Consider the following 14,127-nt stretch of genomic DNA (forward strand, 5'->3'; position numbering starts at 1 on the left):
GTGACTCCCTAGTGAGTGGCATGAAAAATGAGGTTTCTTTTATGTGTTGATTTTAAAAGGTTTAATAAAAGAAAATAAGAGACAATTAAGAAAGTAAAAGGTTATAATGGTTGGCTGTTTGGTATTTAGCTAAGAGTACACTTGTTGTTTAAAACTCATTAGCTTGTTGTTTATTTATAGACTTATTATGTATTTTCAAAGTCTTTTATAAATTATTTTATATATTTTTGGATTTCTTTTATGTGCTTATTTTTTGAGTTTGCTTATTTTGAGCATCTGTGGCTTTTGGTTGTTTTAATTTATTTTTATTTATTAATTTTGATTTGTGGTTTTCAATTTTTATAAAGGGCTGTTGCAAGTAACTGGTACATTAGCAGTAGGTGTTTTCATTGTGTGTTATTCAGTTAAGTAGTAGTTTATTTACTACAAATACACTTTATTAGTCTATGTTACCTTTAAAAATGACATTTTCGGCGACCTGCGCCTCTCCTTTAATTCTCTACAAACTAGGATTGCAAAATACACCAAATAAATATTCATTGCCAGTCTCCGTTTCATATTAAAATTAGCAACACGCCTCTTTGCGGCTCCACCCTGCTCCTTGGGATGAAGTACATAGTCTTCCTCCTAGATGAACTTTTCCTCTTGTCTCCTTAAACATGATCTTTTCAGTCGTTTAGTCATCTTCAGGATTTGGGTACCAGTTTTCCTGGGTTCATGGATCTGGAGAATCCCCCTTATCCTGTGGTGCCTTTGTCCTTGCATCCTGTTCGCCCACCCCAGCTCTTTATCTTATCCTGCAGCCTTGCTCTCCCCTGTTCTTGTAAGCACCGTAAATTCCAGCAAACATAGGGTTTTGTCAGCCCCCTTCTAGTCCAAGCATTTCTCGATGCTCGATTCCTAACTCTCAGTTGCTCTGTCTCCCCTGCAGGCTCAGGGGGTGCTGCCCCCTCCCCAACAGCCGCTGCTGCGGCGGCCGCGGGGCACAGGGGGTGGCAAAGGGGGGTCCGGGATGCGAGCGGGGGAGCAGCGGGAGGAAGAGGAGGAGAGGGGAAGGGGAGGAGAGAGGAAGGGGAGGAGCAGGAGCAGGAGGAGCCGGGAGAGGAGCAGCGGGCGCCGGCGGAGAATCGCGGTGCTGCAGGGCGAGCCCGCTGAGCCCGCAGCTCCGCTGGCCCCGGCAGCATCGCATTCCTGCATCCCGCGGGTGAGCGCGGAGGGGAAGCTCGGCCCGGGGCTATCGCGGCAGCTCCGGCACGGCTGGTTGGGTTTCGGATTCTTGGGGGATGAGGGTTGGTGTTTGTGCCTCGCAGATTCGGGAATCGAGTCCCAAATATATTTGGGTGTCCGTGGGAGAGGTATTGTTTTATTGATGTGAGGAGGGGATGTTTCTGGCTCTTGCAGGAATCCAAAGCTGAGCCGTAAATGCTCCTTGGGGGGATTTGGAGGGGCCCAGGTGGCGATGGCCCGGTCCCGGCGGGGCGGGACATCGGTTTTGGGGATCCCTGGGAGAGGCGGGGGATGAAAGGCGGGAGCCCCGGCGTGGGGAGAGGGGCGACAGCAGAGCTGGGGGACCCCCGGCAGCCTGGAGGGGAGGTGGAGCCGGGAGATGAGTGGGGTGCGGGCCCCCCGAGCCTGGAACGGCTGGCGGGGAGTGGGAGTAAGGCCTGAGTGACTGGAGTGGGGGGAGCCGAGTCAGAGCAGGATGAGCCCTGGGACCCCTGAAATACCCTCAGTGTGCCTGAGCAGGTGCCGGGAGAGAGGGAATCCCCAGGAGCCATGGGTCCCCATCAGCTCTGAGAACAGGAACCCCCATAACCACAAAGTGAAGACAGTGCGAACAGGGATCTCCTGGGAGAGTGTTTTTGGGCTTCTTCGTGATTTTTGGAGGTTTTTATGGACACCAGACACTCGGTGACTTCTTGAGGTAGGCCTGGACAGCGGGACCTTCAAAGCCACTGCACTCACGTCTTGTTTTTCCCCAAACCTGGATTTCCCATTTCCAGGTTTTATCCAGATGGAGGAAAAAGCTGTGAGGAAGAGGAAGGTGCGCCATCAGAAAATAATGGAAGAGGCTGTTTGGAGTAGCTGCATGATGCAGGAATCCAACAGGGAGGAAAACCCCCAGAGATCCCACATGAGGAGGAGCTCCAAACCCAGCCCTGGATGCTCTCAGGTGGAAAGCCCCAGCCTGTCCCAGGCAGGGAGCCAGAGACCTGGCCAGAGCTCTGAGCTGATGGTCCATGAGCATCTTCATGATGGCAAGAAGCCCCTCCAGTGCTTGGAATGTGGGAAGAGTTTCAGCACAAGCTCCCACCTGAACCGCCACCAGATGATCCACACCGGGGAACGGCCCTACGAGTGTGGGGAATGTGGGAAGGGATTCAGAGATACCTCTGACCTGATCCGCCACCAGACAGTGCACACTGGGGAACGGCCCTACGAGTGTGGGGAATGTGGAAAGGGATTCAGTGTCAGCTCCCACCTGATCTGCCACCAGAGAATCCACAGTGGGGCACGGCCCTACGAGTGTGAGGAATGTGGGATGGGCTTCAGCATCAGCTCCCAACTGATCGTCCACCAGAGGATCCACACCGGGGAACATCCCTATGAGTGTGGGGAATGTGGGAAGAGCTTCAGACTGAAATCCAGTTTGATCCGCCACCAGATGATCCACACCGGGGAACGTCCCTACAAGTGTGGGGAATGTGGGATGGGGTTCAGGAAGAGCTCCCACCTCACTCGCCACCAGATGATCCACACTGGGGTACGACCCTATGTGTGTGGGGAATGTGGGAAGAGCTTCCGTGACAGCTCTGGCCTGATCATGCACCAGGCAATGCACACTGGGCAAAGCCCCTACAAGTGCTCAGAATGTGGGAAGAACTTCAGCCAGAGATGCAACCTTATTGTCCACCAGAGGATCCACTCTGGGGAGAAGCCCTATGAGTGTCCTGAGTGTGGGAAGAGCTTCACCCTGAACTCTAACCTGGTTGTTCACCAGCAGATACATACCAGGGATAAGCCCTATGAGTGTCCTGAGTGTGAAGAGAGGTTTCAGAGGAGATCCCATCTGCTCAGGCATCAGCAGATTCACACACAAGAGAGGCCCTTTACCTGCCCTGACTGTGGGAAGGGATTTAAGAAAAACTCCACCCTTGTCACCCACCAGCAGATCCACACCAGTGAGAGGCCCTAACAGTGTCCCCAGTGTGGGAAGAGCTTCTCCCAGAACTCTGCCATGACCCAGCACCAATGGGGGCACTGGTAAGGGAAGCTCTGAGTGCCCTGTGTGTGGGAAGAGGTTCCTGCACTGCTCCAGCTCCATCCCCTCTGTTGGACCCCGTTGGAAGCTCTCCAGTGACCCTCGTTGGGCATGGTCCATGTGATCCATGGTCCTGGTGATCCTTGTTGGGAACACACCAGGCTGGTGGTCTCCACATCTTCCTGGGTCCCCGTGGGCACCTGGATTCAGCAGGCCAAAAATCCATTGGGATGCAGACTGACCTCAGGAATTCATTTGGGACAGCAGATTTTACTTTCCACCCCAAAAAATTTCACCTTTGCATCCAGTCATTTCATCTGCCGGCATCAAGGAATACTGGATGATCTTGGAGGTCTTTACCAACCTGAACCAGTCCATTATTCTAATTCTATCTGGGCTGCAGGCATCTTCCACAGCCATATGGTGATGGACTGGGGCAGAAAACCAAGATGTACACTGTGGAGTGGAAAGTCCTCTAAAAAAGGTTCTTTCTACCCACCCAAGCACATGTATACTCAGTCAGCATGGACAGGTAAATCCTTTTATTTTGGCCTTGATTTTCTTTCATTTTTCTTCAGCCCTTCACTCAACATTGGGGTAAAAAATAAAGAGATTGAACTATGACATGGATGGGGGTGTTGTGGGACGTGGGTCGGGACATGGTGGGAACTGGGACATGGATATGGGTATGGATATGGATATAGATACAGACAGGGCTGTGGATGGAGATATCAGGCTTGAGAGGGGTCACAGACATAGATGGTGACATGGGGGAATGTGGTCATGGATGGTGACATGGGGGTATGGCCATGGATGGTCACAAGTGGCCTAGGGGACAAGTCCATGGGTGGACGCATCCACACCATGACATGTCCCATGACCAAGGAGAACACATCCCTACCACCACCATGATGTTGTCCCCTTCACACTACCGTTGATTCACTGCTCCTCCCCTGGGTGTGACACCTGCCTGGCGGGATGTCCCCATGTTCTGGTGACCCGTGTCCCTCAGGCCACTCCCACCAGTGGCTCCAGCAGCAGCCAGAGCCCGTCCTCGGCTCGCAGGATCAGCTCGGGCTTGCGGCGCGGGGGTGGCCTCGCTGTGTCCCTCCGCAGCACGAACCGGGACAGTGTCAGTGCCACCACCACCTTCATCTCAGCCATGGCAAAGCTCTGCCCGATGCAGTTCCTGCCACCACATCCCCATTGTCACTGTCACCCCACTGTGAGCCCAGCCAGGGATGGGGGTGGCACTTGGGGACACTCCTGTCCCCACCCCACCACGTACCTGGGGCCAGCAGAGAAGGGGATGAAGGAGGACGGAGACCGTCCCTTGCTGTTCTCTGGGCTGAACCTCAGGGGATTGAACACCTGGGGTGACAGTGACACTGTGAGGACGCAGCTGTCACCACCATGGTGACAGGGACACCTCGTAGGGTGGCACTACCTCAGGCTCGGGCCAGAGCTCTGGGTTGTGGTGGGTCCCGTAGATGCTCATCAGGCAGATGACCCCTGGTAGGATGGGAATGGCCACTTTAGGGACAGCAGGTGACAGCAGTGGGTGGTGACACTGGGGACACACTGGCCACGCCATACCTTTGGGAATGACACGGCCATCAGGCAGGGGGACATCCTCGGTGCAGCGCCGGGACACGGCAGTGACAGGAGGGTGCAGCCGCAGGCTCTCCTTGATGCACATGGTGGTGAAGGGCAGCGGGGCACCCCCAGCCCTCCACTGCCCTTGTGACACACCCGATTCCATCCTGGGGGCACCCAGAGTGTGTCAGGGTCACATACTGCCCCTGTGACACACCCGGATCCACTGCGGGTGCCAAATGGTTCTGTCCCCAAAACTTGCTGTGTCCTCCCCTGTGACACCTGGATCCAGCGGGGGCACCCAGGGGTGCTGTCCCCACCCGTGTGACACCCAGAGGTGCTGTCCCCACCCAACCCCCTCCACTTACCAAGCCAGGGCTTGAGGAAGGCCTAGAAAGTTTTATCCTTGGAGGCCACGAAAGCTGCAACACACAAGGATGGGGTGGGCAGGGATTCACTGGGGTGGGGACACTGGGGTCCCCTGGGTGGGGACACTGGGATGAGGCACCCTGTCTGCACCCCTTAACCCACAGTGGGGACCCTCTCCCAGCACCCACAGCCAACCGAGCATGAGCGTTGTGGGACAACCAGAGGCTGGACAGGGTGACACCTTTGGCTGGCCTTAGGGAACCTCAGGGACAGGTTGGTGGCCACTCTGGGGTGGTGTTTGGCCTGGCCATGGTGACACCTCTGGGGACCTGTGGGGTTGGGCTGGTGGCCACTGCCTGGGCACTGCCAGGTCTCTGTGCCAGGTGCAGTGACACCCATGGGTGGCCCTGGGGACCCATCTGGTGTCTCGTGTCCTACCTGAGGCACTGAGGAGTGGCCAAAGGGTGCTGGGGTGGAAGAGATGCAGGACGGGCAGCCAGGGAAGTCCCCACCAGAGGCAGCCATGACGGTACCAGGCCACCAAGGCATCCACCTGCTGCAGGCCCTGCTCTGTGCTCTGGCCCTGGGGACAACAGGGGACGTGTGTCACTGGGGACATGCACAAGCTTAGGGACACGTCTGCCCTGGCGTCTCGGGCGTTGTAAGGCCGCTGGGAAGAGTCCGGCCGCGTGGCTGGTGCGGTGTCGGAGTGCGGCCGCCGGACTCTCACCTTCCGGCGGTCCCGCGCAGGGGTTGCCAGCCTTGGGGACAAGTGTGTCTGTCCCTACTGTCCCCTTGCAAGTGCCACCACCTCGTCCTCACTGTCCTTTTGCTGGTGCCACCACCCCATCCTCACTGTACTCCCAAGTGCCACCACCCCAATCATTCCTTCTGTCCCGTCACAGGTGCCACCACCCTGTCCCCATTGTTTCTTTGCAGGTGCCTCCACCCCCGTTCCCACTGTCCCCGCAGGCATTATCCCTGTCCCCTCACCATGCCAGTGTGTCCCAGCAACCAATTTTACCGGGGGGGATGGGGAACTTGTTCAGCTGGCGACAAGTGACCCGGAATCGGGTGACAGTCAGCAGCACATCTATCACGATCCGCTCAACCCAAGCAGGAGTCATGATCGTTAAGTCGACCCCAGGGTGCAAAAGACAAAAGGCAAGAGACTCAGGTTTGTTTAGCAGAAAGCAGTAATTCAGTTTATTGCGTACTAACAATCAAGTTTTGTGATAGAGAGAGAGAGAGAGAGATAAAAGGGGAGAGAGAGAAGGATGGGATATACCTACCAATAGACGGGACGCACCCTTGTGGCCATCCAACGAGACGAGATGAGACGAGACGCATCTTCAATCCATTGGGGAGAAAAAGATCTCGAAGTCAGTTTGGGGAAAGTCACTCTTTATAGTCCTTTTCCAAAGCGAGTGGCCTCTGGCCAAAAGGTAGGAAGATTTATGGACTATTGTCTGTGGAGATCTTAGCCCCATGATGCAGGTGCGGGGACAGGGTGTGATAACCAACACCCTGCAGTGTACCATGAAAAGCACCAGGCACAGCTACAAATAATCCCTGGCCTGATGCAAGCATCCACCTTGGGCAGGCTGGAGCTCTGGTTCAGGGCAAGTGGTGCAATCTCAGGTCCCAGTCTCTGCTGATGGTCATAAGGCAGATCAGAGAAAACTTGAGACTGACTCTTACACCACCCCATGGTTCACGATCATCGGCAGCAGCACTTCATTCCTGGTGTTGTGGTGAAGTCTTCAGGACTCAGATGAGTTGAGAGCATATCCCAGAAAACAGAGACAGAAAGTTGGACAGAATAGGAAAGTAGGAAAAAGATAAGGGAAAGGTAAAAGAGAGAGAAAACAAAACAAATAATCAATTTCAATTTCTGATTACAAAAAGATAAATAAGCAGTTTAAATCAATGTTTCAATTTCAATTTTTTGATTTAATAATAATGATTTCTTGATTAAAATAAAATGATCAGTTAACAATCAATTTTCAGTTTTAATTTCTGATTACAAAGAGATGAATAAGCAATTTAAATAAATGTTTATAAATTTTAATCAATTTACCAATCAATTTCAATTTCTGATTACAAAAGACAAATAAACAATTTAAATCAATGTTTCAATTTCAATTTTTGATTCAATAATAATTTCTTCGTTAAAATATAATCAGTTTGAGTCAATACTTAAAGAAAATGCAACATAAATAATAACTAAAAATCAACCTTAATCAATATTCATGATGCAATACAACAAAGATAAGCAATTTTGAAGCAAGAAATGTTCAAATTACAAATCAAATAATTGATTTCATTTTAAAATGGAACACAACTAAAATAAGTAATTTTAAAACAAACAATTTTCAAATTTAAAACAGCAATTTTAGTAAAGTTACAGACACAAAGATTTAAATTATTTTTAGTACTCATTACCAAATCTTCTACAAAAACACTATCACAAGCAGTTCTAAATCATGCAAACCCATTGCTCATATACCCCAGTATTGTTTCAGGAATCTGCTTTGGATAACTTTCAAAGTTACAGACATTCTGTTCTGTTTCTAAGCAAATATCTTGAGCTCTGATTGCATTACTTTCACAGATAAACCCTTGTTGTTCCCAGACAATGTAAGTTTCCAAATTAATAGTTTGTTACTTTTCACTAATTTGACGAGCCCATTCTCTAAGATCAAAAGGATAGAGAATAGCTCTGTCATGATTCAGCCCCAATGCAGTGATAGGGAATATTGAATGTACTGGAGCATTACATGTGGTCAGTGCAAAGGCTGTGGCTGTGTTTGTGCTGTGGTAGTAATTTCACCAGGATTGGAATTCTTTTTCAAAATCATGGGCATTATCCGAAATTATTCTCCGAATTTCAGTAGGAAAAGTGGCTTCCTCCACTTCTTGTACAATTGAGGCAGCAACTGACTGCATCCACAATTGAGCCTGAATAAAGCAGAGAGCTAAAGAGATGTTAGCCAATGTATTCATTAATACTTCTAAATCAATACTATTCAAATTTCCCAATCTTGTTCCCACAACAGCGGTTATGTCTCTTGTTTGTTTCTTGAAAGGATCCTCCTACTTTTGCAACCAGGCTGTCCACCCCTAGAAAAGGTGAACAAGCTGGCAGAATTACTGAGACATTGTTTTGCATTGGCAATTTGACTTGTTTAAAAGACAATGCCAGATTAAACAATATTTGTTGTTGGCCAGTTTTCTGAATTACTCAAGGTCCAATTTCAAAAATTTTCAGGCTCAGTATAACCAGTGGTTGGGTAGTAGGTGTTATAACATTAAGTTCCCCTCCATGTTTTTTATTGTTTTTACCACATAATTTCATGGGAAAATTGTACAACAGTTCAATTTTGATTTTGAATCTCACAAAATGAAACACATCTGTAAGGTCCTGTGCCATGACTGCATACAGGTTCGATGAGGGATTCAACAATTAATCTTCACATCCCGTGGCATTATTCTGTGAAAAGTAAACACAATAGAATCTGCCACAAAGAGGCAGGAGGTTAAAATGATGGAACTATCCAGCATGTAATGCGTACTGGAATTCTGTTAACTTCCCAATCATTTTGCTGCCAAGAAGGAAGCCACTCTGTACCTCCTTTAAACACAGCATAAGAGTCAGTGTAGTTGCAAACAAAGGAGGCACTCTGCACTTCAAGCTGGAAAACATCCCAAATAACCATCAGCACCCCAACCCAAGAGTCACCCCATCCCCCAGCAATAATTTGTTCAGCAGAAGCATTAGTGAATGAAGAATTAGTGAACAAAGATTGTTTGGGGGAGAAAGCAGAAGCTACTTCAATTACTGAGGGAGTTTTGTCGTAGCTGCTGCCCAAGTTCTCAGTTTCTGTTATTGCCAGATTTTTTACAGTTCCTTCTGTTACTGAGGATTTCTGGGCCACCCCTTCAGGGGGGGCAGTCCCAGTAGTGGCTGTCTTCAAAAACTTCACTTCCTGAGAAGGTTTTTGAATTTTCTCTGAGGCAATTTGCAAGTTAGGGCTTTCCAAATGGGAGATTATTTTTTGTTGAGTATCCCTCACTACTACTATTTCATCTCCTCCCATAAGGGTATCATCAGTATATGGATAAACAGCCAGAGTGCCAGGATTGGGTTTTTTGATTGTCCATACAGGTAAGATTTACAAGTCCTGTATAACCGGTTTGATGTCTACTTTGGCACCACAGGGAAGAGGATATTGTTTTACATTTACAGGTAATTGCATAGGTGATTTATGGCCAGCGGAGAATTTTATTTCATGTATAATTTGCAAGCAGGCAGATTTTTGAATGTTTTCTAGGAGTTGGTCAGGGCTACCAATTAAAGCTACAGGGTTTTCCCTTTCCAAGGGGTTAAGCCTGCCTGCCCAAGTAACAGTGTGCTGAGTTAGGGACCAAAAGTTAAATTTGTCACCCATTGTTAAGAGAGCTCCATGGCCCCAGTGGCTACTAACTTCTTGTGTAGCTAATTTTAATATGAATCGGGACAGGCAATGAATATGTATTAGGTGTATTGTGCAATCCTAATTTGCAGAGAATTAAAAGAGAGGCAGAGTTCACCAAAGGTGTGCGTGTTTTTGGAGGAGCTATCCCCCTGGAGCGCTGAATAAATACATACCTACTCTTACACCTTATTTTGTGCGGTATAGAGAGTTTTTCCGCGCTTCACAGGGCTGGGCAGGGGGCTCGGGGCCCCCAGTGCAGATCCGTCCATGCTGTCCCCCTCCCCCCGAGCCCCAGTTCCGCTCCCGGGGGTCGCTGGATGCGAGGGGGTGGCGCAGGTGGGGTGGGAGTGGGGAGCGCTGGGCGCTGCGGCTCTGCCGCTGCTACAAATACAGGTTATGGGATTGGCTTCTCCTGAATATTCAAATTAATACTGTATGTGTAGTGGTTTTTTTAAATATAGTTGTTTTTAAAAATAACATAGGCTAATAATATGTCTTTGTAATAAATAAACTACCTACTTAATTAAATAACACCCAATGAAAGCACCTACTGCTAATAACCAGTTACCAGCAACAACAGTCTATAAAACTTAAAAATCGCAGCCCAATTTAAAACTAATAAAAAAAATTAAAACTACAATAAAAAAAACACGTTCTAAAATACAAACTCAATAAATAGCCAGATAAACACTTCCTAAAATATAAAAAATAATTTATAAAAAAGTTTATAAATATATAATAAGTTTATAAATATACGACAAGCTAAAACATTTTAAAAATATCTCCAAAAAATCAAGTGAACTCTTAGCTAAAAACCAAAGACCCAACCATTATAAGCTTTTTCTTTATTCTTTGTCTCTTATTATCTTTTATTAAGCCTTTTTAAATCTACGAAAAAGAAATCTCATTTTTCATGCCACTCACTGAGTAGTCACTACTGAGCAAATTGTTCAGTGCCGGCTCTGGCAGCTGCCCAGTCCCAGCCTCAGCTCTTCCTTGTTTCTTTTTCTCTCTTTCCTATTTCTCTACCTCACATTTCTTGTTCCATTAAATCCATGTTCAATCAAATCCATATGTTGGTCTCCTGTGGTCTCATTTGCACCTTCACTGGGCTGAAGGTGTCTCACCCTGCTGGGCCCCTTCTCACCACCATAGTTCTGGGATTCTGTCAGGGCTGCTCTCTCCTTTTCTTCTTCCCTCTGCTTTGAGCTGGGAATGGGCTGGAAAATGTCTAGCATGTTATAAGTACATCTTACAATATTGGCTTTTTGCAAATACGAAAATGGATGCTGTGTGTATAGTGTTAAAGTAACTCTGCTATACAGATACAGTTTTTATTTATGCTATTAACTAAACTTAGACACTGTAGTGAAATAGCTGATATAGTCATGCTTGTGGGAATTGAACTGCCTGCTTGGTTGGGATAACATCCAATGTATGTGTGATGAAGACCACTGCTACAATCAGCACCAAGTAAGGACCAAAGCCCAGGCTGGAGGTGATAATAAGAATGAACTGAAACCACAGCCAAGAAATGTGCACACTCTAAAAGGGCAAACTGAGAAGGAGCTGCTCTAAACAGTTCTTGGAACATGTAAACTACTGTGCTTGAAACTCGGAGGGGTTGACCAAGTATCCCAAGGCATATAATATAATATAATATAATATAATATAATATAATATAATATAATATAATATAATATAATATAATATAATATAATATAATATAATATAATATAATATAATATAATATAATATAATATAATATAATATAATATAATATAATATAATATAATATAATATAATATAATATAAATAATATGTAGAAACAACGGTTATACCAAGGCCACAGTATTGAGATGTTTATAATGATAATATCAGTAATTGGTGGATAACCAGAAGCACACCTCATAGAAAACTGGTAACTGCACTGCAGTTGAGAGCCAATGTCTGCCCCCCAAGAGAGATCCTGGCCAGGGGTACTTGTGAAAACCTGTAAATATTGTGGTGCTGATAATGAACCATCAGCCTGTATTATAGGGAACTGTCCAATTACTCAAAGCACCAGGAAAAAAGGCACAAAGAGACACATCTGTGAGCTGCGAGGCTAAAAAGAAGAATTGGACTGTGTTTCAAGAGGTGATGACAATGTGTTTTACGAGACAAATTTGATCTTTGTTGAAGGAGGAAAGGCATTCATGGTGAACATGACAGTCAGGTACAAGCACTCCAACTCATCCTTGAAAGTTGCTGCCAGGAAGGTCAGGAAATATCAGTGCCTTCACAAACTAACTCAAGATCTTACAAATGCATCAGACGCTGAATTTTTGGGATTTCCTATAGGAGCATGAGAAAAGTGGTGTGAGAAGAACTCTTCTACTGTTGGCCGTAGGTCTCTCTAAGATGAGGTAAGAGAAGACTGCCTGGGCCCAGAGCATCCAGAGCACTGCTCTCCTCCATTGATATGGTACATACTTTTGTGGACAAAGATCAATGGATTGTTTCTGTTCATGAAAATAAAAAATAAGGCTGAACGGCATTGCTGGACAGTGGGTAGGACATGTGGGAACAATTCAATTCTTTCAGTCATACTAAGTTGGCCACTGCCCGTATTTGGGATAAATTCACCAATTTGGCCCAGGTGGATGGGCCACCTATACTCAACCTGGAAAAGAAACCTATTATCATATATGTTTAGTAAGAAGCCATGAATGATCACGATTGGTTCCATCTTGCTGACTGTTCTCCAGAATAAGATCAGCAAGGTTAACTGAGGCATGCTCCCTCGAGCCAAGGCAAAGAGGATTTCTAAGAGCGGCAGGATGTGCTGAAAATTTGATAGTCCTACAAACAAAAATTCGATCTGCCAGAAGAGAACACAGGTCACTGGGTGTCGTATTCATAGACATTGCTAAGGTTTTTGACCAGCAGCATATTCTACATGGTCTGCAGCAAAGGGAAGTGGATTCCCATGTGTCTTGGTTTGAAGGACAGGTGTCTGCCAATAAAGGCAGAAGCTTTTCTTTGGAATGGAGAATATAAACTCCCTTCTTCCAAATTATTACTATATTTTTAAAATTAAGGGGCTCTCAGGCAAAGATATGGGAAGTAGGAATAACAATTCTTTAACAGGAAAATTAAAATAGGGTTGGAATAGAATACAGACAGAGTCAGAATACAGCTTGACACCCTCTCAGTCAGGGTGTTGGTAGCAGTCTAATTAAATGGTGGCTACAGTTTTCCCGCAGTGTCAGATGTGGTTTAGCTGAAGTAATGGACCAGTAGAAGGATGCAGTTTTCTTCTGAAGGTCCAGGGATGATGTGGAAAAGGCCTGGTTTTCTTCTGGAATCCAGTGGAAGGATGGTATTTTGGTGTTCAATATCTCAGTTTTTTTATTTAGTTAGGAAATGCTTGGCTCCTCCCCCTGGCTGGAGCATCTCCCAATATGATGATGTAATTTTATCAGTCATACAGTGGGACTTAATGGCTCAGTAGCAGATAATATCTTCCAGGAGAGAGGATGGGTTGTAGAAAAGATAAAGATGATTGCCCTGCCTAGTCTAAAAGATGGCCCATTAGCAGATAGTATGTGCCACAGAGATAAGGAATCGCTGCCTCACCTAGCTTCAACAGATGGTGAAAGAATACACAATTCTGGCCACATCAACCCAACACACCAGCTTGGTGAGTAATATGTATGAGAACATACATCATCATATGAAAGCCTCTTCAGAAAACTGACATACCAAAAAAATATACACCATCCCTAGACTAAGATACTTGGCAGACCAAATGGATGCAAAAGCAGGGCTCCTTGAATCCCTGACCTCCAGATTTGATCAGCTGTCAAGGAATGGCAATGCTTAACACCGTGCACATGTGATGTCATCCTGCACTCCAGCATGAAGGATGGAGTCTGGGTATCCCAACATTGATGGGACTCAATCCAAGTGTCCAGGCCCGAAGATTACATAGACTTGCCCAATATTCAAATGATGCATTAATATTATGTGGGGCTTTTTTGTTATAGTTGGGATTAAATGTGTGAGGCGGTATTTTTTGTTTGGATTTAGATGTTTATTAATTTTAATTTATATTTTAATTGTTTTTATTAATTTATTTTTTACAGACTGTGAGTTTTACAGTACTTTAAGTTAACAAATTAAAAATGAAGACTTATTTTTTACAGGGCTTTTCAAGGGTAAATTTTTAAATTAAGAAATGCTGCTTAAATTATTTTTGCTTTTAACTTAATAACTACCTATTTGTGTCTTGTAATGCATATATTTTATTTAATTATAAAATACTACTTAGACATATGAATTAGAAGGCAAAAAGAAGGAAAAACTTTTGTTCTAAAAGTCCTATTTTTATTTATATATATATTGCTGTATTCTAAAACTTTTAAAGTCTGAGTTTTT

The 14,127-nt window shown here is 46.0% G+C and overlaps 1 protein-coding gene across 1 annotated transcript; it reads left to right on the top strand.

Annotated features, from left to right (window-relative positions):
• The first annotated feature begins 1,103 nt into the window (after positions 1-1,103).
• LOC306815263 (uncharacterized protein) lies at positions 1,104-3,273 on the top strand. The gene is made up of 2 exons (XM_079331856.1): positions 1,104-1,204; positions 2,004-3,273. Exon 2 carries the CDS (start codon positions 2,015-2,017, stop codon positions 3,194-3,196), a length of 1,182 nt encoding a protein of 393 aa, XP_079187982.1. The 5' UTR covers positions 1,104-1,204; positions 2,004-2,014; the 3' UTR covers positions 3,197-3,273.
• The last annotated feature ends 10,854 nt before the right edge of the window (positions 3,274-14,127 follow it).

Source organism: Erithacus rubecula (assembly GCF_903797595.1).
Source record: "Erithacus rubecula genome assembly, contig: scaffold_111_arrow_ctg1, whole genome shotgun sequence".
NCBI classification, from domain to species: domain Eukaryota; kingdom Metazoa; phylum Chordata; class Aves; order Passeriformes; family Muscicapidae; genus Erithacus; species Erithacus rubecula.

Coding starts and splice junctions, on each gene's coding strand:
- LOC306815263 (XM_079331856.1), top strand. CDS start 2,015: ATGGAGGAAAAAGCTGTGAGGAAGAGGAAGGTGCGCCATCAGAAAATA.